The sequence below is a fragment of the Phalacrocorax aristotelis genome, chromosome 1 (assembly GCF_949628215.1).
Source record: "Phalacrocorax aristotelis chromosome 1, bGulAri2.1, whole genome shotgun sequence".
NCBI classification, from domain to species: domain Eukaryota; kingdom Metazoa; phylum Chordata; class Aves; order Suliformes; family Phalacrocoracidae; genus Phalacrocorax; species Phalacrocorax aristotelis.
Genome location: NC_134276.1, coordinates 185,105,897 through 185,128,657, shown reverse-complemented (window position 1 = coordinate 185,128,657; position 22,761 = coordinate 185,105,897). Strand labels below are relative to the sequence as shown.

The 22,761-nt window shown below is 39.1% G+C and overlaps 1 protein-coding gene across 2 annotated transcripts in view; it reads right to left on the bottom strand.

Moving 5' to 3' along the window:
- Positions 1-1,378: 1,378 nt before the first annotated feature.
- NELL2 (neural EGFL like 2) overlaps positions 1,379-22,761 on the bottom strand; it is a 152,150-nt gene continuing 130,767 nt past the window's right edge. Inside the window, exons 17-21 of one of the 2 annotated variants that reach the window (XM_075080961.1) lie at positions 18,181-18,321; positions 8,152-8,345; positions 7,021-7,197; positions 4,675-4,899; positions 1,379-2,023 (exon numbers count right to left, since the gene is read on the bottom strand). In XM_075080961.1, coding sequence (XP_074937062.1) covers positions 1,973-2,023; positions 4,675-4,899; positions 7,021-7,197; positions 8,152-8,345; positions 18,181-18,321 — 788 coding nt within the window. In that variant the 3' untranslated portion in view covers positions 1,379-1,972. The remainder of the gene's footprint in view (positions 2,024-4,674; positions 4,900-7,020; positions 7,198-8,151; positions 8,346-18,180; positions 18,322-22,761) is intronic. The other variant, XM_075080962.1, reaches the window with a different exon arrangement.

The window sequence follows — 22,761 nt, the reverse complement described above, 5'->3', positions numbered from 1 at the left end:
CTTCTTCTTCAAGGAGCTAACACTCTTCTTTAAAAACATTGATTGCAGCTTGCCAGGAACTGGACAATACAGCAAAACCCTTGAGTACCTGTTATTTATGGACTAGGTGAGGAAAAAGGTTTATTTGGTCTGAAAATCTTCATAGCTTTAACAGTCCAATGTGGACGATGAATTCAGGGTTTTTTGCTTTTTTTTCAGATTTTTAGTTTCTTGGTTTTGTTTGTATTATTTGCATTCAGTGGCCTAGCATCTCTTGTATTCCCTGCTCCAAAAACACCCAGTGCTCAGCAGACACTAGGGCTCAGGGGAACACCTACCAGATACAGGCAGTTGCACGGCATTCCTTTGATCTCTTGCTCTACATGAAACACTGTGAAGTAGCATCTGTTTGCAGGAAAATAATTCTGTTTTGTAAAAAAACATACATGGACTTTCTTTGTAACTTCATAATATACAGGGGTAATATTAATGGAAGTGTTGCCAGTCCAGGGTGCATGGCAATCCACTGATGCTGAAGAGAAGGAAGGCACTTTGAAAAGAACATGACTACTGGAGCAGTATTTAAAGGGTGCTGTCATCAGGCAGTTGTTCCTCTCCTGTTGTGCCTCCACTGCTCATGATGCATTCCTTACAAATTTAGCCTTTTCAGCCTGTAATTTGTAAGCACTGTTTTATTATTTTTTTCTCTCCCAGAATAACATAGCTTTGGTCATGTAGCCTCTTGTATCTATTGCCCCAACAGCACAGTAGTGAAAATAGGGTTTGCATATTGAAGTGATCCTCATGCATTAAGATACTTTACACAAACAACTAAAACAGCTGTGGATCTTGTTGAAAGACAAACCAACCCGGGGCAGCCAGAAAGAGGAGGAACCTGAAGAAGATCCCCTGTAAATCTGAACAGATGCAAGTCACGCACAAATGGTCTGTACCCACTCTGGGTGACAGCATCCCACTGGCTCGTAGGGTCTGATATTTAGGCACATGAATTGTTCTGTTCAATCCGCTGCAGTGGCTCAGATGTATGAAGTTATTTAAGAATAATCCAGGTAAGAAATGATAGGCATATGGTTGTGCCGGGCAGAAACTCCCATACTTCAAGGAGCTAGACCAGCGATACTCCACCTGTATTGCCCAGCTGCCTAGGCACGCTGGCAAAGAAGAAACAGTAACAACACAGAGGAAAATGACATCCCTGAAAAGAAAAGATGGCACAAACAGAAACTAAGGTAAGAGAAATATTTATTTAAATTTGCACAATAACAAGCTTATACTGAACAAATTCAATCAAGAAATAATAGTAAGTGCAGTAAAACAAGGAAATATTGATGACTTTTTCCATCAGAAAACATTAAGAAGCCATGCCTGTGCATCACGGTTTTTCTTTTTGGGTTTTTTTTTTTGTGTTTTTTTTGTTTTGCTTTGTTTTTACAATAACTTCTATCTTTTTTTCTCAGCGCACATACTGTACATATCACATCTTAGCTGCTAAGTTCTTTATTCCTGAAGGCTTCATCCTTTTACTTAAAACATCTGCTAAATTCTGCAGTGAGCAAACCTATTTGTGCAGATGCAAATATGATTAGGTAAAAATCTCTGCATCTGGTCAAGTGTTGGACTCTCGAAGCTTCGGAAGACCCTGTAAGAGTTCCTAGTTGATTTTGGATCTTGACATCGTTATGTACAGCATTACAATATGTCACTTTACACTAACCTAAATATTCTGCATAATGATGTCAGACAAATAGCCAAAGATTGGAGCCTAACCTCATATAAAGGCTTACACATCTGAGCTTGAGTCTCGTAAATGTCACTCTGATTCAGGTAACTGAGTTCATCACATATCTCCACTTTAGACGGACAAAACCAATCTAATTTTAGTTTTAATTTTGTACAATTTTTGGTCTAAAGGTCTTTTTTGTGAAGGACAATTCTTTAACCAGAAACTGCTTGTGAGAGATGGTTGTTGGTGTCACAGTTCCTGAAGGCACTGTGGGTCCACTGAGCAACAGACGTGGCCATTCTAAAGGAAGGAAAAACAGAAAGAAGAAATGAAACAATTAGCATTTTGTACAAACCAAGTCAATTTAACAAGCTTGGCCATTTGCAAACACCCATCAGATTTGAATGTACAGATTTGTAAAACACAAGGCATCTACAGGTTTTGGCTGGATTCATGACGTTGTTGTCATGTCCTTCCCTTGCTCAAGGGAATGGGATATTATGATTCCTCTAATTGCTTGGTTTTCTCTGGTCTGCATCCCAGAGCTACAACAGCCAAACTGAAAGAAGCTGGGATCAGTGAAAGAAATGCTCCCAGACATAAAGGTATCGGGCATCTGCTCAAGTACACAAAGCTGTTGAACAAGACAGGGCATCTGGGCATTTTTTAAGATCAGGCAAAAGGGACTCCAGGTTTTATTTAGTCCTGAATGCTTCAATACATCCTGGTTGTAACACCAGCAAACATCAATCCATAAAGTTTTTCCTGAGAGTCCACACGTTCTTCTGCGAATATTAGTGATTAAGGGAACAGATTGCCTATGGACATCATTCAAGTACTGGAGAAATTGTACATTCAGTTAACTAAACTGCCACGACTGATTAAACACTGAGGTCTGAATTATTCAAACGTTTTCTTTCATTCCTTCTGTTACAGGAGGTTAGACAATCCTACTGTCTACCTTCTTGTGATTTGAAATTATTTTGTGGCTAAGTCAGCTTTAGCTGATGCCCAGACTTCTGAATTCTTAAAGGATTTGTGTAAACCTATTTTGCTATAGCTTGCTTAGAGAGGCTTAGACTGGAGCTTTGACCTTCCATGTGATGGTCTGCAAGAAGAGTGGGGTGACACGGGACAAATGAGACGGAGAACTATACAAATTGGCCACAGAATTAACCTGATCTGGAGGGAGTGGGCTGCTTGCATGCAGTACTAGAACATTAAAATGCTGCCAATAAAAGCAGATAGTGTATTTCAAAAAGAAAACTGCTCTGTGAAGAGAATTGAGTAAGAATTGGCTTGCTGAGGGACAAAGCGGTACATCTTCACTGTTATGCAGATTCACACCTGAGCCGTATTAAATCTACAGGGTTTGGCAGAGTATCTGTTTTAATCTTACATATGTTCACAATGCAGCAATGGATTTTATTAGTCTATGTATGTGTTTACACTGAATACAAATTAGTCAACACTGAAGGTTCAGTCTTTGCTTAAAAGAAAAGGGCAGATGGGAGCAGCACACAGGTGGCCATCAGCAGAACTGATACATGGCTTCTGCATTGCCGTTGATTAGCAGTACAACAGCGAGAACACATTTCCCATCACTGAATCTCAAAAGTGCTTTAGAGAAGAATCACACACAATTATTTGTTTTACAGATGGGGAAACCAAGGCACGTAAAACTCAGCAACTTGCCCAAGCAAGAAGTAATTTGTAGCATTGGCGTTGGTGTATGCCACCAGCTACAGACCCCGAAAGCACAAGTTTCTGCATGTAAGTCTGTTTCAACATCCTTTGGGCAGCAGCTGGCTTTCTAACCATTAGTCTCTCTTTCAGATCACATCATTTTCTTCTAACCACCAATCCGTTCTGACATCAAGACAAATGCCTACGCTTACTTGGCACGTACCACTTCCCTCATAAAAGGACTATGCCTCGACAGCAGCAACTGCTGTTGCACACAGTATTGTGTCAGGCAAAGTGGAGGAAGAAGGTGCTGCCTGACAGCATCTGCTACACGATAGGTTACTCCCCATCTCTCCCAGAAGGAGGTGTTGAAGTTAGATTATTTTTTATGAGCACATTTTCAAAGTAATTAATTGTACCACGTACTAGAGTTTGGGAAGTATCTTGCTTGGGAAGGACACAGAATGAAGACCAAAATCAACTGTGAATTTCAGTAATAATTACAGATCTATGGATGAATCCTGCTCTCTCTCTCTCTTTGGCTACTATGGAAATGTTATTCTTCAGTATTGACTGGTGGAAAATACAGCTCACCTTACGGGCTTATTTTGAACGGAAAACCTTATTTTAACGTCCTTTTCTTTTGCATCTTTAGAGAGATGCCAGAATTAGCATAAGCCCATAGCCATTAATTTTCATCCTCAGACAATGAATTATTTTTACTAGGAAAACTATTAAATGTTCTAAACATTATGCTGATTCTACTATTCATTTTAAAGCAAGAAAGCTATGTAACCATATAACTAGTCCTTTTATTCTCAAAACAATTACTACTCTCAAAAAGCAATTCAATCAGTTCTGATAATGCTATAGTATCACACAGAACAAATTTATTGTGTGAAGTCTAGTCTTACATACCTATTCATTACTGTATATAGTTCCAAGATAGCATGGAACTATACGGTAAGAACTGCGATCAAACTTGAATTGAGCTATCCCGGTGGAAAAGCCAAGCCCAGAACTTGCCCACATCACGCTGCAGCATGGGCTGTTGTTCTGCTTCTGTCCCGCTAGCACATTAAACCGTCTTTCTAGCATATGGAAGAGTGAAGTTAGCAAAGCTGAACATTTTTAATGTAATCTATGCTTCTTTAAAACAAGTGTAGACGCCAATTACCCACTGATCGCACTCAGTGAGTTAATATTTATATGCCACAGAAGAAGCTGGGAAAGAGGCATTTCAGCTTAATTTTTATGCTTCTTACCTTGCACTGGCAGAGGGTGCACTCTGTGCCGTGCTTAATCCAAGAAGATCCAGTGAAGCGAATGACATTGGTTTCATCCAGGCAGGTTTTAGTGATGTCATTGCGAATGGTGTCCGCTTGGCAGGGGTCAGTGACACAGCGCGGGCAGCACTCATTCTCAGGGAGGACGCTGAATTCACAATCCACCTCTGGGCATGGCAAGGGCCAGCAGTCAACTTCGCCTTGCTGTTTACAAACATTACAAGAACAAGAGACAATTATTAGCTCTTACTTTGTTTCAATACCCATTCCTCTGACTCAGCTTTAGGTTTCTTAATGGACTAATTTTATCCATCTGGTCCTATTCAGAAGTCAGTGCAGAGAACGCTGATATTCACTGCCTGTGGGAGATGCAGCAAGTAGGGTGCTTTTTTCTGCATGCTGTTCAAGAAGTGTATTAGGTTTAACTTATTTCAACACACTCTGCATGAAGTTGTAGCTGAAAATTCTCCATAAATGTCACTCAACACAGAATATGGATTTGTCCTTGTGAAGTCCTACTTCTGCAAGTGATAGAAACCACAACAGGGCTGTACTGCAAAAGTGCTTTGAAATCTCCTGTTTTACCTAGTTCTTACTTCTGTTCGCACTGATGGTTAACCATATAAAGCCCTCAGATTCAGCTCTGGATGGGCTAGAGTTTATCTTTGCCATGGCTACAAACGTTTTTGCTGAACTGCAGGTGTCAAGCTACCAGGTGCCCAATGTAGCAGGGAACACCAGCACATTCTCACTGAGAGGACCTCCGCCTGCTTACCATCCTTTTGGGGTGTTACGATCACAATACCTGAACTTCCAAAATTCATCACGCTTTCTGCACGATCGGTTCAGTCCAGTCAGGTTATGAAAACGTCAAAAGAGAGACTTGCATTGGGCCAGAGTATTCTCAGGGGAAGTTACTGTATGCCCGTACACAAATCTAAAGATGCCTAATTATTCACTTCACTTACTAGAAGCTGGGGTCAGCTTCCCTTCAACTCTGGACAAGGGTCAAATTTCAAATCTATTGGTCAAAGAAAAGACTTCACTGAAGACATTAATGCATATTTCTTTTGAAGCAGGTCCATTTCTGATCTCCAACTTATGCAGCTCATTTGAAACACAGATTGAGTAGTCTAGATTTAAAGGCCGCAACGAGAATAGCATTTGGCCCTAGGGAAGGAGTTTATTCACAAAAACTGTATCTAAGGCTTTGAGAATGATGAGTTCAATATCTCCAGAGCAAAAGCTGAAAAAAATTCCCAGGGATTTGCCATAGCTCCAAATTTACCCCTCTTGTTGCAGAAAGTATTGTGAAGTTACTCTTTTACAAAATCTTCATCTCTATTTGAATCATATGATGGTAAGAATGAAAGCAATCTTTAAAACAGCCACTGATCTCTATAGTTCAGTTTATTTTTTCTAGTGATGGACTATACAAGTAGACAATACGTTGTCACCCCCAAAAAAATCCCTGACAACTGAAAGAAAGCAGGCTTTAGTTACAGAAGTAGGATCTTGAAAAAAAGAATCTATTGAGATCCCAAACTGCACGTTGCTTTATTTTGTTTTTGAGACATCTAATGAAGCACCTGGGAATCTATTTCATTCGACTTTAGCAGTGGTATCACTGAAAGCACAATGGCTATAGAAATTGGTTTCTGGCTGTTATTCGTGATAGCCTGACAAGCTGCTAGATGGACTAGGCTTTACATTTGGAGATAACCTGTGATAAAAGCTAGTTGTTTTTATCTGGGCATCTTTTCTGTCACAGAAACTTCCTGAGCAGCATTATGCAGACTAGTTTTTGCTCAGACTCTGAAATACATGCCTAGGAAAAAGATCACATGCTTTAAAAGATTTTGTTTTTTCAAAACTCATTTCACTATTTTGAAAAATGCATCAAGTTTTGTTATTATTTCTGTTACTCCAAATGTCTGAATGAATAAACAGATTTTAGTCTATTAGCATCTTTGAAATTATCAACTGTGATAATAAATATATATTTAGAACATCCTTATACTGCTACATTGGTCTTTGAATGAGTGAACACGAGTGTCGCTGTGTAGGTCCCACATCCAAATGAGCTCCACTCTTTGCTAAAACAACCCTCATGATTAAATAATTTCTATTATGTCTATTGTGGCAAGATGTATTTTTGAGTGGAACTTGACAATACTGACAAATATCCATGGAAACCAGATTTCGATTATACACACACTCCAGAGGAAATTAAATGGATGCTAATGCATGAAAATTAACTAATCACAGATTGGAATATCTCATATCCTTTTTCCCTCCTGTCTCTGATGTAATCAGAAGCCTTACCAAACAGCGACACTGCTGACAGTTCTGTATCCAGGAGTCACCGCTGTTGTAGGAAAGCTCCCCGCTCTGATGTAAACATTGGCTGCTGAGCCTTGGGTCACATTCAGGACAGCAAAATAGGTCAACGGTGGGATTTTCACAGTCGCAGACCATTCGCCGGCACATCACATATCCACTCTGTTGTTGAAAGACAGACATAGAGTGATGGCAGAAAAATGACCAATTCCAGCAGTACTTGTACCAAAATTTGATTTTTTTGGCATGATTCTAAGCCACTAGCAGCTCATGAGTTTTTCCACTATATGATATCTTTGCCAAAATACAATTCAAACAGAGGCAGAAACACGATACACACTCAGTTGCTACCAAAAAGTTCCCCTGTTGTCTTATATGTGTCCTTCATACCACCAACCTTTGGACAGCCCTCATGTAAGTTGATGAAACCCAAGGGTGTCTTTCCAAAGGGTCAAGTTTTAATGGATTGCGCTAAGTTTATCTTATTCTCATACTGATTCTAGTCGAGTCTTGCTTTAAACTTCCAGATCAGTCCCTCTCTTCTGTAATTATTCACATAAGGAAGATGATAGGTAGTCTGAAATTAAATTCATGCTCATGAAACTTGAGCTGCTGAAATGCTCAGGACTTTGTCAGCAGTGTATCGGGTCTTCATTCTCCATAAGCATTTAGCTTGGGATCAAGGTTCCCACAGCAAACATTTGAGAAAGCTAAGCGCATTACTCTACAGATGCAGAACCTACTTCTATTTATAATCATCTGCTAGAGATACTGGCGTCAGTCACCAACGCCAATATGTGTCTAGACAGACAGTTTCTTTGCATGAAAATGTTGTTACTCCCACCCAGAAAACACAGGTGGCATCTCTGCTAAGAAAATAGTACTATTGTCCTTCTCCCAGTATCATCTAATAAGCCTCCTGTGGAAGCTCTGCTCATGCAGATTGCAGAGAGAAGCTCTCCCCAAAACCATATAAAATATATAATTCCATTTTCCTGTAGCACCACTCGCATACCTGAGAAGGCAGCTGAAACAGGAATTTCACTTCAGTCATGATAGTCTTTCCTTCAGCCCTACCACCACCTTGTAGAAACAGCTAGTTCTATTTCTACTGACCTGGCACGAGCAGACAGAGCATCTGTCATTTTCCAGCACCCAGATCTGACCATTGTGCTTGATTTTGCCTTCATGGATACAGTCTCCCGTGCAGTTCTTGCCATGGGGACATCGACAGTCGTACCCACCATCCAAGTTAAAGCAAACAGTGTCATTGGCACAGCTATGCCTTCCAGTTCCACATTCATCAATGTCTGCAAAAACATGCCATGTAATGCTCTTAGACCACATTCAATTAACAGAAATGTTCTTGCGGCAGTTAATACAAATGATTCTTGGCCATTAAAGCCTTCAGCTGAAAATTAATTTGCACTTCGCTAGAATGGGGAGAAATAACTTACAAATTCACAAAAAAATATTTTCCAAGTCACATCAACTTTTAAAACATGACATTTTGAGTTTTCCTATACACCTTTCTAAGTGAATGCTGTTGAGTAAGGTTGTTAGAATGAAGACATCACAGGAAACATATGGATAAAAATAATTCTCAGCTCCCTAAAGAGCATTAGTTTGTGGCAACTGCTCACAAGACGTGCAGTTAAAGAAGAAAAGCTGCAGAATCTTGCTTTCAAAACCATTTCTAGCTCTAGCACATTTGAGTTCACTTGCTGAGAAGTTAATGTGAAAGGTGATGTCTGAGCTGTAAGCTCATTTAAGCAAGTACACCATGCTTTAAGTTGCATCCTTTATTAGCATGTGCAAGCTAGAATAATTTAATTATTCAAGTTGCAGTGACAACTACATCCTTTGTGTCTAGCACAGAAAATAAAGAAAAAAATTAAAGTCTCCAGTGAATACAGATAAATGACTTCAAAACAATCATATCTCAAAGAATTCAAGAGTACTTTTAAAGGCCTACTTCATCAAGGTACACACAATTATTTTGCAAGGGCAAACTAGCAGCACACTCTGCCTTCTACCTGAATAGTCTTTATTTAGCTTTTTCAGCTGTCCATATGGAGAAAAGTTATCTGGGAAAAAAGCTTTGAAAGGGCATGAAGTAAACAGCTTTGTGTGCTAAAATGTGGAAAACACTAGAGGAGTTCAGTTCGAGATACTATTTCACAATAGTCTGGCCCAAGCTCTTAATTAGAATTCATTGAAAAGTAGCATTGTGATATTTAACTGTCCAACAGATCAGTACAAGACAAAACAAGCAATATGGCCATGAGTATATCTTTCACCATCAGCATAAAAATTGAATAAAACACACTGCTTGGGTTCAACAATGGAAATTAATCCTCCAATTCACCTCAAGCACATTCAGTTTAAAGAAAAATAACTCAATTATAATTTCAATTCCAAGTGTGGCTGCAGTCAAAAAAAAAGTAAACAAGTTGCTAACATGAATATGAATTGGGATGAAAAACAGCAGGGAAATTATTAGAATTCCATTGTATAAATAAGTGGCATTGTGGGTTTCCTTCAAATACTGTGTGCAATAATGGTGGCAGCATCTCAGAAAAGAATATTGCGAAAATACTAGGGCTTCTGGGAACGATGAAGAAAACGTCATTTGAGAAGAATTGAAAAGAAATGGACTGTTCACCTCTAAAAGAACATCAGCAAGAAGGGATATAACCAAAAAATAATGAATACTCCAGAGAAGACATGTTGAGAGCTTATGTTCTCATATTGACTAACACACAAGACAGAGGACAGTGAATGAAACTGAAAGACAAGAAATTTAAGTCTGATAAAAGGAAATAATTTTTCATATAATGCATAAACAAGTCATGACTCTGCCACAGAGTGGTAAGAGGGAAAAAATAGTGTAGCCAAAAGTGTATAGAGCTAGCAAGAATATTCATAGCATTCATAGAATGCTTTGGGTTAGAAGGGACCTTAAAGATAATTTAGTTCCAACCCCCCTGCCATGGGCAGAGGTATCTTCCACTAGATCTGGCTGATGAAATTCAGTTTGCAATGCTAACAGATTTTGGAAGACAGATTACATTTCATGCACTAGGGCTTATGGTTCCCTTATTTACATATCAGATAATCCACAACAGGCAAACCATCTCAGATCTCCACATCTTCCACCTCCCTATCTTCAGAAGCATCTGGAGTCAGCCACTGTTGCAACAGCGCAGAAGACAACTGGGATCATGAACCGAATTCAGTGTGGCTGTTCGCATGGCCCCGAGCAGCTGAAACATCACAGGCACGTAAGACAGGCAAACCCATCCGAACAGTAAGGATCCATAATTCATGGAACAGAGGGCCCTGTGGAGGCTGAGCCGTCTCCAGCCTTGAAGGTTTTTAGACAAGTAGTTAACAGGAATATTTTAAGTAATGCTGGTATGGGCAGAGCAGAGGGATGGAAGAGCTGCTCTCTCCTTCCTCTATTTTCTCTTAAATCCATACTGAAAGTAATACAATCCAGCAATTTCAAATTAAGATCTCAATTTACTCAGTCTAACTGGTTTTAAGTTATGCAATACAGAAAACAAATACAATTCCTAGTTAAATACAATGATTAACAGAAGGATTCTCTTTATCTTTGAAGTAATTTTTAATAAATGACTTTCTGGCACTTGTGTTCATCTGTTTAAAACACACCTTTGTACAAAGCTTTCACATAGCTAGTGTCATAAATGAGTAATATCACTTCTCAGCAACCTGGCTACTTAACTGAAAGTAGCCATATTTAATGAGACACTTGGACGAAGTTCAGCTGTCATGTAAACAAGAACACTTTCCTTTAAACAACAAATGGTGACCCTATAAACACTAAGTCTGCATTTGGCACTTATGTACAAGTGTATTTCACAATTTTCCCATGAGGAAAAGGCTTTTGGGGTTTGTTTTTTTTTTCAACATGGTAACAGTTAGTGCACTGTTACTGCAAATAATTGACGTTTCATCATAGACTTTAGTATTGAGCTGAGCTTATCCAACATTGAGAATTTATGAAAAATCCCACCTTTGGTTTTTTTCAGTTGTTTGATTCATGAAAATAAATATTCTGGATAGGGTGATTTAAATATCCCTGGTCAAAGCAGGAGCTATTTAGGATTTTATTCTAACCTAATCAGAAACAGCAGTGTGTTTATAACACAGCAAGAGAAACACAAACTTTGCATGCGTGAAATTCTCATCTGCATTATTCATCCACATCAAACTTCAGGCATTATCTACAAAGAACTTGCACACAAATCATCCATACTAAGCAAAACTTTGTTCAGCTTTTTTACTTTGGATTTATAATGGATGATGAATTATGTTACTGACATTTTGTGTACAGCCATAACCAGCAATCTGATTTCCATAACCACATGGACAGGGTAGACTAGCCCCTGCATCTTTTGTGTCTGAAAAAGGGAGGGGGGAGGATTACAGGTTGCATATTTCCAGTATATCCAGCCACAGAGGCATGTTATTATCTCTCCCATATTGTTTAAAACAAAAACAAACAAAAACCACCACCACCACCAAACAACAAATAATTCACTTCAGGCTATTTACAGCACACTGCTTAGGAATAGAGCAGCTTGAATGTTATGACATTAGAACATTAAGCCTCAAAAGACTTGGAGGTTTGCCTCAGAAAAAAATAGAAACAAAGTGCAACTGGTTACCTAGTGCTAAATTGAGGACCAGTTCTTACTCATCTAAATTACACTAAAAAATGCAGCAGCTTTGATCTGGCACAATTTTAAAGTTTTTCCTTTTTTTACCGTCATCCCTGGGTACAACTTAATGTTGCAATTACAAAGCAGTACCACGGATGAAGAAGTAGTGATTGTGTTCAAATGTTAAAGAAAGCTAGGAATTAATTGTATCCCAAGTAATTTCATGCCTCCACAGAAAAAATACTGGACTAAAGCTATACAAAATTGTGACAGTACCTGGAATGACTAAACTCCATTTGTAATATCTGACAGACTGCAAGGGCAGAAAACTCCAGAAATATGGGAATTTCAATTGCCCCACCAGATTGTGACCCAAGGCTGCATTTAACAGATTTACTGACTGTTTCCTGGAACAGATAGTCAAAGAATCCCAAAGGGACAAAGCACCATTTGACTTGGCCCTGAGCAGTGTGCAGGCTCTGATTCAAAATGTCTCTACTGAGCATCTACTCTGTATTGGTTACCAACAGTGACCACAATGTACGTAAGTTCAACATCCTTAAAGGAATTTAAAAGGCTGCAAAATATCTCTGTGATAGTGCTTTTATTTTCAAAGGGGGAATTATGTTAAAATGATGAAGTTTTAAAGATGAATTAAAGCTAGCAGCCAAAAGGATAAAATGTTTTCAGATAGAAAGAAGATTGTTTAAAAGATACTATATTATAGACTCAGGGTAAATGTATACTATATTAATGAAAAAGACTTTAAAGGGGGGGGGATACATTCCATATAGTGCGCTATTTTTACTTGAAAATTTGATGAGCTCTTTTGCATAATACACTCTTAAAGGAACTATGACATGGAATAAAAGAGGTCATTGACTTACAGATTAATAGGACATTCATTAGGAAGTAATAAAAGGCAGGAATAAATCATAGAATCATACATTCTATGGTTCTATGAAAACAATTGACAGTGAAATATAGAAGTATATAATGATATTGACTAAGTAAACAATAATGTCAGTTGAGATTCAATTGTAAGGTGTATGGGGACATACCTATTAAAAAATCAAATCAGTCTTTTAGATCTATTCTAGAAAGAGATCTTGGAGCTATTGTGGATAGCTCTAAATAATAACAGCTCAATAATATTTTGCGCAAAAAACCCACAAATACAGTATTGATAATGACAGACGAGAAAACTTGCAGCAAATCCATGAGGAACATAGCGAGGCACAATTAGAAAATAGCCTGTGCACACCTTGCTAGGGAGTGACAAAGGGCTCAGAGACGCATTCTGATATAGCTTATGGAAAGCTTTCCCTCCTTTGATGAGCTATCCAGACTTATGTGCAGGACGTTCACATAAAGCTCCAAGAGGTGTCCCTCCGACATGGTTTCCTACCAGAATCATTCTGATATCAGTTAGAGTGTCATCTATGTAAAGACGAACATTTGTATCGCTGAGAAATATGTTGTTGGAAGAGATGGGTTGGGAGGGCGGACAGTTCCTTTGCTCTGAAGCAACTGAATTTTCCCAGTTACCTAAGCTCTGAGGCATAGCATCAGCTCAGCAAGATGACAACATGAGGATACCTGAATACTTTTTGCTTAAGGCAAAACAGGAAGGAGCGCATTTGATAGGGAGCCCAAGATCTTCGCAGCAGAAAGTTTGGTTTCTGTTCTTCTTTGTCCTAAGTAAATCTATTGACTGATGTAATCATTCTTCAAAGAGCAAGCGAATTGTAAATAATTTATTTGTGACTTCATGCAAGCCAGCTGTCAGAGTGCTTAGCAGATGTGGAAGATGAAGAGTTACTTGAGATGCCAGTAACACCAACTTCGCAGGAATACTGTTTCCTGATACAGTAAATGTGTTCAAATTACTGTCTTATAAAATGTAGTGGTTGAGTTTCTGTTTTATTAGTCCTCTTATAAAAGATGAGAAACTCTGACAATTTTGTACTCTGCCCACGCTCCAGAATACTTAAATACTAATACGTCTCCATATCTGCCTTCTGTCTGGTGATGTTTAAGTTGCATTCCCCCAAGTCAGTAAAAAAGCCTTAATGCCAATAGCTCTGTTTGGGATGGATGGTAAAAAGGTCACTTTATGGTTTTATTTGTTGACCTTTTATGATCATGAATAAAAGCAAAAGGATTTCGATGGGGCTTTGTGAGTGCTAGTAAGATTTCCTACTGAAGAATAGTGATTCTTTATTTCCTGTCTCCTTAAGTGCTGTCAATAACAAAGCTTCTGTTAAACATTACCAGCACTGTAGAAAGATCTAAGTGCGGGACTCCGAACTGACAGCAGTTTTTCAACTACAAGAAATTTCATGTACTAGTTAAAATACGGGATGTACTGTGAGATAAATTCAGACATCCTGACAGTCAGCAATTCCTCTGTCTTCCAGATCCAGCGACACGGATGCTGAAGTGACCATTTTGGACTTTGTTCATTCAATAAGGTTGGGGAGCATCCTGAGGCTTGCAATATGCCTCCACCCCTCACTATCCTGGATTGTGGAAAATATTGTTCAAGTAGAGCCCCAGCCCTCTGTCTTGCCAGGCAGCCTGCTCTATCAGAGAAGGAAGTCATTCTACCTCTGCGAGCGGGTGGCAGAAGAACATAATAACATCTCAGAACCTACACGTACAAATAGACCCTTGGACCAAAAAGATCTTTTTTGAATTGGGCATTCTGGATTGATGATTTCTAATCCTTTCATTTGCACCTGTCTTATTTAAAGAATGTGGTACCTGCTGAGAGTGAAGGTATGTGGATCTCATATTCTGTATCAACAACAGCTGGTACCTGCCAGATACTCTTGGTAAGTCCTAAGGGGCTGCATTAGTTCAGTGAGCTATTCTTTGGATGTGGAAGTATGCAAAATGTCCAACACCTGATGTGGTATAACCCGTACTGTTCTGGTACAAGCCAATACAGCTCCTTTCTTCAACTGATTTCGGAAGCTTTTAGACATTGCAGGGGACATTCAAAGGAATTGGTATCTTACGCAGAACTGCAGAGCAAATATTAACTGGGCCTGAACGTTCTTATTTTAGGATCTTGCCCTCAGTGGTTCCAGTTTCTTAATGCAATGAAGCTTGCGGCTGCAATAATTATTATCTTAGTCTAGCTCTCTTTTATGAAATGGCAAATGAGAGACAACCTTCAGAGTGCCAATAAGGCTGTGTAAAGAAACTATAAAGAGAAGCTTTATGGAGGCAAAGAGGAACCATGCTGAATGCTATATTTACATATATATAGAATTTAAGCATTCCCAAACCGATGCAGTTCTCAAAGACCAAGCGGCTGATCTTCTGTCACTTTTCTGGAAATAAGATGATGCATAACATAATTCTATTTCCAAGGGAAAAGCAGCAAGTACTGCTTCTGAAGCCCTACAGCTGCATTTCCCATAATTTCTCTCGGTAATTGTTATAGAGACCGCAGGTCTACCCAGGAGTATAATGTGAAGCAAAACTAATAGCAAAGGAATCTCTAGATCTTTCATTGCCTGTAGATACAATGAAATGGGATTATGAATTTCAGTGTTCAAGTACATTAGTCAAAATACTCAATATTCTCAGTCGTGCCAAAGAAGCAGCAGTAGCCAAGGTCAATACATGTATAAAACAGGCAATTCAGCAACTATTATTTCATTATCAAGCACTATCAAAGTCTAATGCTACTGAGTCCACCTCTAGCTAGGAATTTCTAGTACGATATCCTAACGGGACTATTTCCTGCAAAAGGGGTAGGTGCAGTTTTGGTATTCTGTTAAAATAAGGTTCTTAAGGAAATGTTCCTCTACTGTGATCTTAACGGAGGTGTTCCCACCTGAGTCTTTAAAATGGGAACATTTGTTGAAGGAAACAAGTTTCCAACTAACACTGATCACAGAAATGCTTTCTGTAGTACTATCAGCACACGTCCAGGTGACACAGACACAGATTGGAGGTAGACCATATAGAACAAACAAGAAACAGAAGATTTGAACCCACACTTCCTTTGCCTTTAAAGGTTTTCTCCACTGAAAGAGGGAACTTCCCTCAAAGCAACTAAAACTTGCAAAAGATGAGCCAAAGACAAGCGTATTAGGCACTCCATATAAATACTGCTTTGATTAGTCCTCTTAGAAAGCAAAATGGACAAGCCCTCAAAGAATATTTCCTAATCATTTCCTAATCCCCGTGAGGTTTAAATTCTTTGTTCCCCCAAGAAAGAAACCAAGGCAGGCCCACTTTCTCTTCAGTGTAACTCAGCACTGTTCCTTCTACAGTTCTGCAAGCTGTAGCACTTGCACAAGAGAGAAAGGTCCAGAGGATACTGGCCCCAGATGCATCCCATACAGCTGCAGGGTGGAAGTGGAGAACTGAGATTTGAAATCTAAGATTAGTATAGCCTGGAAGCTGTTTCCTCATTACAGTCAGCATCTAAAAGACCATCCACCAACAGCTCCATCTAATCACCTCTAACTAGGGGATACTGAAGAAGTGACAAAAGAAATCCATTTTCTTATGTCTTTAAAACCAGTAGGGGAATCTCTCGCAGTGGAAAGATCTGAGAGCAGAGAAACAAATTGCTTTTGCAGTACTGCGCTCAGCTATGGAAGTTTAACCTTCCATACTGCAATGGATTTTAGGCTGCCTCTTCATACCTTTTTCAAGTTTTATCTTCTGTCTGAGACACAATGCCACAGGTTTCTATCCAATAAAAAGTGATGTAGTAAGACTGATAAAATATCTAATCCCCATCCTCATCTCAGGTTGCTATGTATTCCAAAATTTGGAGCTTCAATCAATCAAACTGGAAGTGTTCCCGCTGCTGTTGACTAGGGTTATCAGCAATGAAGATAGTTTCCTGGCATCTGTGATTTGATTCTAATTACTTGTTATCCTCTGTGTATGTTTAATAAAGAGCTGCTGGTGCTTTGTAGAAAAGGTCACAACATTCTAATAATTGCCACTTCTGCATACATGTAGCAATCCCCATATTTTTCCTTGGCTTTTCATTTGCTTGGAAATTGCTGCTTAATTGCTGCTTGTTTGCACACATCTTAACAGAGTCACTTTGTATCACTTTTACCTCTTGAGACAGCACGTGGCAAACCACTATCTTCAACCCATGAGACACATGTTATATTGACACTGAAGATAAAACTTGAGGTATTGAGAATATTTCTATAAATGCCTGGCTGGAGTATTACCCGTGCTGTGAGTGACAGAGAGGCAACGTTATAATCAGAAGGATCGCAACTTCTCCTTTGCACCTTCTTGTCCCAACACTTGGCCAGCTAACACTGACATTTGGTTAGTTCTTGACAAAGAAGGCTCAACTTATGAAAGCAGTGGCTGACTCAAATTTCTGATTCCTCCTGGGAATACAGGCTTGATGATGGGGATATCAGAAAGGTCATTCTCCCTTCTGCAGAACTGTCTGTGTGTCTGCCTTAGTGAAATTAATCCAGTTGTTTCCCTTTGGGACCGATGCAGCCCACCAATGTGAGTTTAAACAGCAAGGTAGGAAAGCTTACACTGTGTGAGCACTGAATATTTCAGCACTCAGAGGCAGAAGGGAAGACGACTCCTAATTTTGTCCTAAGTAGTCCATGGCAAAACAGACTGTTTTGTTCTCTTAAATAAGAGCAGCAGCATGCAAAATATCTTAAGAGATGAGTAACATTCCATACTAAGAGATCTGCATCTGAAAATAACTGTGTTCTTACTAACCTGCTGTTCTCTCTAACATCATTCATTAAAAAATAAAACCTTCCCATCTCCTTGTCCGCCTGTCAACCTCTTGTCCCCTGCCCCTTGCCACAGCCCTAAGTCCACTGATCTTCCCAGTTTGTAAGGTTGTTCTTCAGATTGCAACTTTCTACAAGCAGCTAGCCTATGCACAGGAGAAGCACCACAGTATTAACCCAGGTATGGGTAAGGGTGTCAGGGCTGCATAATCATTCTTTTCCATGGAAAATATTTTCATCAAAAACTATTACAGTGTACGAGGAATGAAGTGGAGAAACAGGTCTGGATTGAGGCCCATTTCGACATATAAAGAATCTGACATATAGACAGGTTACCATGGAGTGACAGATTATAGTGCATGCTGTCAGCCCACGGGAAATTGCTTTTGCAAGGACCATGCACAGAAGCAGACGTGGGGCCAGGGAAACTGTGTTTTAAGCACCATGCCTGCACTTCACATATTATCTTTGCAAATCATAGAAATGGCCACTAATGCTCCACCATATGTTAGAAATAGTCATACTTTATTTTCTTTTGCCTTTAGTTTACGATACTTATTTAGACTAAAATTGCTTTGGGTCAAGGTTTAACTTTCATTGATACAGTGTCCAAGACAATACTTGACCAATACAAAGATACTAGACATTACTGTAATGCAAGTCATAACACTACCCCACCTTTTTTAGATACTGACCTTCACAAGATTCTCCACTTGGTGAAAACATCCCATTGTCATGGTAGCCATCTCTACATTCGCAGTGGTACCAACCAGGCAGGTTAACGCAGTTAGCACGGCTGTCGCACTGAACAAAGCCGTCTGAGCATTCATCAATGTCTGTTTAGTAAGAACAACAAAAAAGGCAAAAATTCACACAGAGGAAATTTCTATATTCATCTCATATAAGAATAAGGTCTCTGGTATTTCTGGGTTTCACAGAAGTATTTTGATCACCGACACTTGAATTTCCAGATTTATCCAGAGAAAAAGTTTTGAATCATTTCCATAAAAGGACTTTTGCTAATGGCATTGGCCCTGCTAACAGTGGAGGTTCTGCTAATCCCAATTTCCTGTTTACATATCAGCAACTCATTTTGCCACAATACATGATAGGTAATCTGACATCTGTGTAAGTTGCCACAATTTGAAGAAAGGAACAGGATCCCAGTTCAAATAATAAGATGTTAACCCTTTGAGTAGTGCAGGCTGCCTGATAAAAGATTGTTTCCAGGGGCGTGCCAAAATATTAAAAACTCACTCCGGTCCTTGCTTATGCTCTTGGTGACACTGACTTTATGCTAGTAGGGCTTCTCTATCTCGCGGAGTTCCTGTTAACTCAACTAACATTAAGTTAATCTTAATGTCGTTTAAGATTAGCTTAATGTTAATTTCTCATTAACAGCATAACTACTGTTAACATTAGTTAGCATATATAAGATAATAAGATAATTCTATTATCAGCATAACTAACTGCAGCCTCCTCTCTCCCCATCAAAAAGAACAGCTGGGACTCCAAACAAATGTTTAGACCCTAAAGATGAAATCCAACAGAGTCTCCTCCTCCTGATAATTCCTTTGGGATGTGTGTTTCTTAAAAGAACAACTTCCACTGACTAAACTTGACAGTAACAACTTGCCAAGGAATGGATTTCTGGATGCACTTGCTAGATCCAAAATCCACCAAAGCATGTCCTGCAGACACCTGAACTCATGGAGTGGGCAAAGATGCAGAGAACTTTGTGACATGTTAATTTCCAGTGCGTTCAGTCATGCAGCAAGCCGTAATAAGGAATAGGTCCCAGGGTTAAGTGTTATTAATAGTTAGGGAATATCAGGAGTATGGAGTCAAACAGGGATAAAGATGTGTCCTTCCTTATCAGATTCATCGCATTATCACTGTGTTTTATACCAGGGGTAGCATATCTATCTGAGCAGCAAGTTGATCAAGAGGCGCCTATGGAACTGCCACAGAGGGAGACGCAACACACGCAAACTTCCTTCAGAAACAAAAAGCTCTAACCTCCTCGCCCTCTGCCATGAGTTTGAATAATGAATAAACCCTTAATGTACTGGCCATTCTGGTGAAACTAAAATAACAAATTAAGACTCAAACTCTTAAAAGTACCTCGGTGATCGGTCTGGTATCCTCCCAGATGTGGATATGAAGAAGAGGTGTGATGTGACCACTGAGAAATATGTAAAATATGTCAAAATTCTGCCCACAGTCCCTGTTCACTCCCATTTATGTCATCTGTTATTTTCATAGGAGAAAGTGAAAACTGGCTAAGAAAATCGGTTGTGAGCTGCAATAAGGTAACAAATCGTATTTCTGAGAATACTAATATGTGCATATAAATATATATTCACTCTAGTCTCTTATGAAATCTATTCAAACACAAACTTTAAAAAAACTCAAGGCTTCCTTATCCATCAAAAACTCTTTGAAAGTAAGAAAATTATTAAGTACGTGGGAGACACCTGCATAAACTCTAAGGTATCACTCTGTCACCCACATTTGCCTTTGAGTTGCATTTTCCTTATATTTGCCAGGGTGTAGGTGGGATGTGCTCTGGGTATTTTATTTACATGCCAAATAACATCTCTTTGAAATCTCTTTGAAATAAATGTACTACCATATCAGGAGTGTACTGGTTTTTAAAAGATTTACAGATTCTTGATAAAATTTCATTAGAAATGTTCATTATTACATCTCAGTCTGATTTTCTATCAACAGTCTCTCTGGTCACACCTGGTGTACATTACCAGTATTTATGACGATGAAAATTACCAGTAATCCTGCAGGAATACTGCACCAAGTATATGTTTTGCTGCTTTGTGTAGCAGAAATTAAGTCATAAGTCTCTACTGGTTTAAAACAAAGAATTTTCAACTCCACTATCAATTCCAGGATAATCATCTAAGTAGTCCTGCTGCAGGACTGAGAAATGCCAAACCTTTACAACCTTCCACTGTTCAGTGTGACTCTCTCTAAATCAGTATAAACTCTGGCCTTTTTCTTGTGAGCAGCCAGGAGCCAGTGAGACCTCAGAGGTGTTTGAGAGATCAGAGGAAGATCAATGAAAATTATGTTACTGTAGTGAGAAAAGGTTGGTTTGCGGTCTGTGCCTTATCTACTGCTATTCTCTCACATATCCGCAGATTACTTAAGGAAAAGGAAAGGAAAAGAAGAAAGGACTACAATCTAGAAGTTCCCTTACCACGGGGGAATATGCCACCTGGGAGACAGCTTGCCTGGCAGAACAGAATCTAAGTGACCGTGCTAAACACTTGGGATCACCTGGTCAGTCAAGATAACTTGTTGGGCTTGGCCAAAGCTACAAGCCCTAGAGAATCAATGAAGCATGGAGATTCAGAGGCTGAAAGAGAAAAGCTGTTGTTCAGACTCAGTCTGAATCTTCATATGTGTTACTTAATAACATGAATTAAGACACTGGATGCCATATATTACTTCTTTGGAAAAGTAGAATGTATTTATTGGTGATGAGGTGGAGAAAAGCGTGTTATATAGGTCAAAGTAACAGATATGAAATAAAGAAAGCCTGTGTTCCTCTCTTCAGAACAATTTACTTGTGAATCTGTAAGCTTTATAATTATAAGCGCAGTATTGCAGGCACAGGCTGAGTGCATTCTGATGAATTCACCTACTGATTATTCAGGAAAAACAAGCCTTGAATGTCACGTCAGTATTGGTAAACTGACAACAAAAGCAGCTTTTCTGTACTTATTTGCAAACTAGCTGACAAACCTATATCACAAGAAATATTACTTGGGATAAAATGCTTTTACAGATGCCAATAAACAAAGAAATATATTCCTCTGGTTTTGTTACAGCTGCATGCAAAGTCAAGTAGAGTTATGCAAGAAAGCCTATCATAAAAAGCGTGGACAGGAGACACTGTTGATCTTTATGAAATGTCCTATTCTTGACCAGATTGTTTGCCTGAAACCATTGCATTGGAATACCATTGCTGCACCAGTGCTGAAGAATCCGTTACTCCTTACGTGATTTTGCAGTAAACAAAAGAAGTCCAAGATAATTCTCCTCACAGCTAACATTTTAGGGAAACAACATTTTACAGCACGTGCCAGTGAGTTTCAGATGATGTTCCTTATGCACAGAATTTTGTTCTAAATCTCCCAGATAATGCTGATCATTAATTCTAGTACAGATGTGGTCTGCAATGAGACAAAATATAACTGTCACAGCTTTGTTAAACAAGAAAACGGAGCAGAATCTGTTTTACCGAACCAAAGCACTGATTTCATGGAAAATTCTCTTGACATTTGGATAAAAGGATTTCTATTTTCATATGGGCATAGCATGGCTCAGGAAGCTCTGCAAAAGTATCTACAACTGAAATTATCCTATTAGTATGGGAAAAGCAGCCAGAAATAATTTTTCTCTGTCCTATAGTGAAACATTCTCCGATGAATCATCTTGCAGCTGCTCAGTCAGAGATGTGAGCTGACAAGAGAAGAAAAACTGATTGAAGTTTTGCTTGGCCAGTGGCTATGGTGTATCAGTGGGCTATATGGAACATTAACAGCACTAATGAAGTCCTGTTTGATGCTGTATTAGGAAGGCACAAAAAATGAAATATTCTTCTATAGAAGGAAGTTACTGAAAGGCTTTATATTTTCACTTATGAAAAACATTGAAATGTTTAAGTACAAGGAAAGGAGGGATGTATTTTTTTCAATAGTAGGTGACGACACTTGTAAGCAAATAGACAAAACATGTCTTAATCTGAGTATGCAATTTCTGCTCTTTAACTGGCTATTAAAGCTGAGGCAAAGTGGGTGGGAGAAGGAGAAAGAAAAGAAAAAAAAAAAAAAAAAGGAAAAAAAGGAAAGCATCCCCATCCAGGAATTAGAATAGAGTCTTATATGTGTGATGGCCCAGAGCAAATAGCCTAATCCTGGCCCTGCTCCAATTTATGGCAGAACTCCCATTGACTATCATCTATCATGGAAGTGGCATTTTCCCTATTTTAATCTTTCCTTTTCAAATAAACAGCACAATCACACATACCAAATCTGCCACCCCACTGATACAAGAGGCCAGGTTCAGAACAGAAAATAATACCGAGACAGTCGCCAAAGTAACCTTCACCCCAGCTGGATGGCAGCCACACGGCTGTATCGTAGCACTTCAGCTCTGCCTGCTCTAACTGTGCTTCCACCCTATGGCATTTGCATGGCACAAGATTTGCAATTTCGGCTCTTGAAACACTGAGGCTGGAGAGCACACACCTG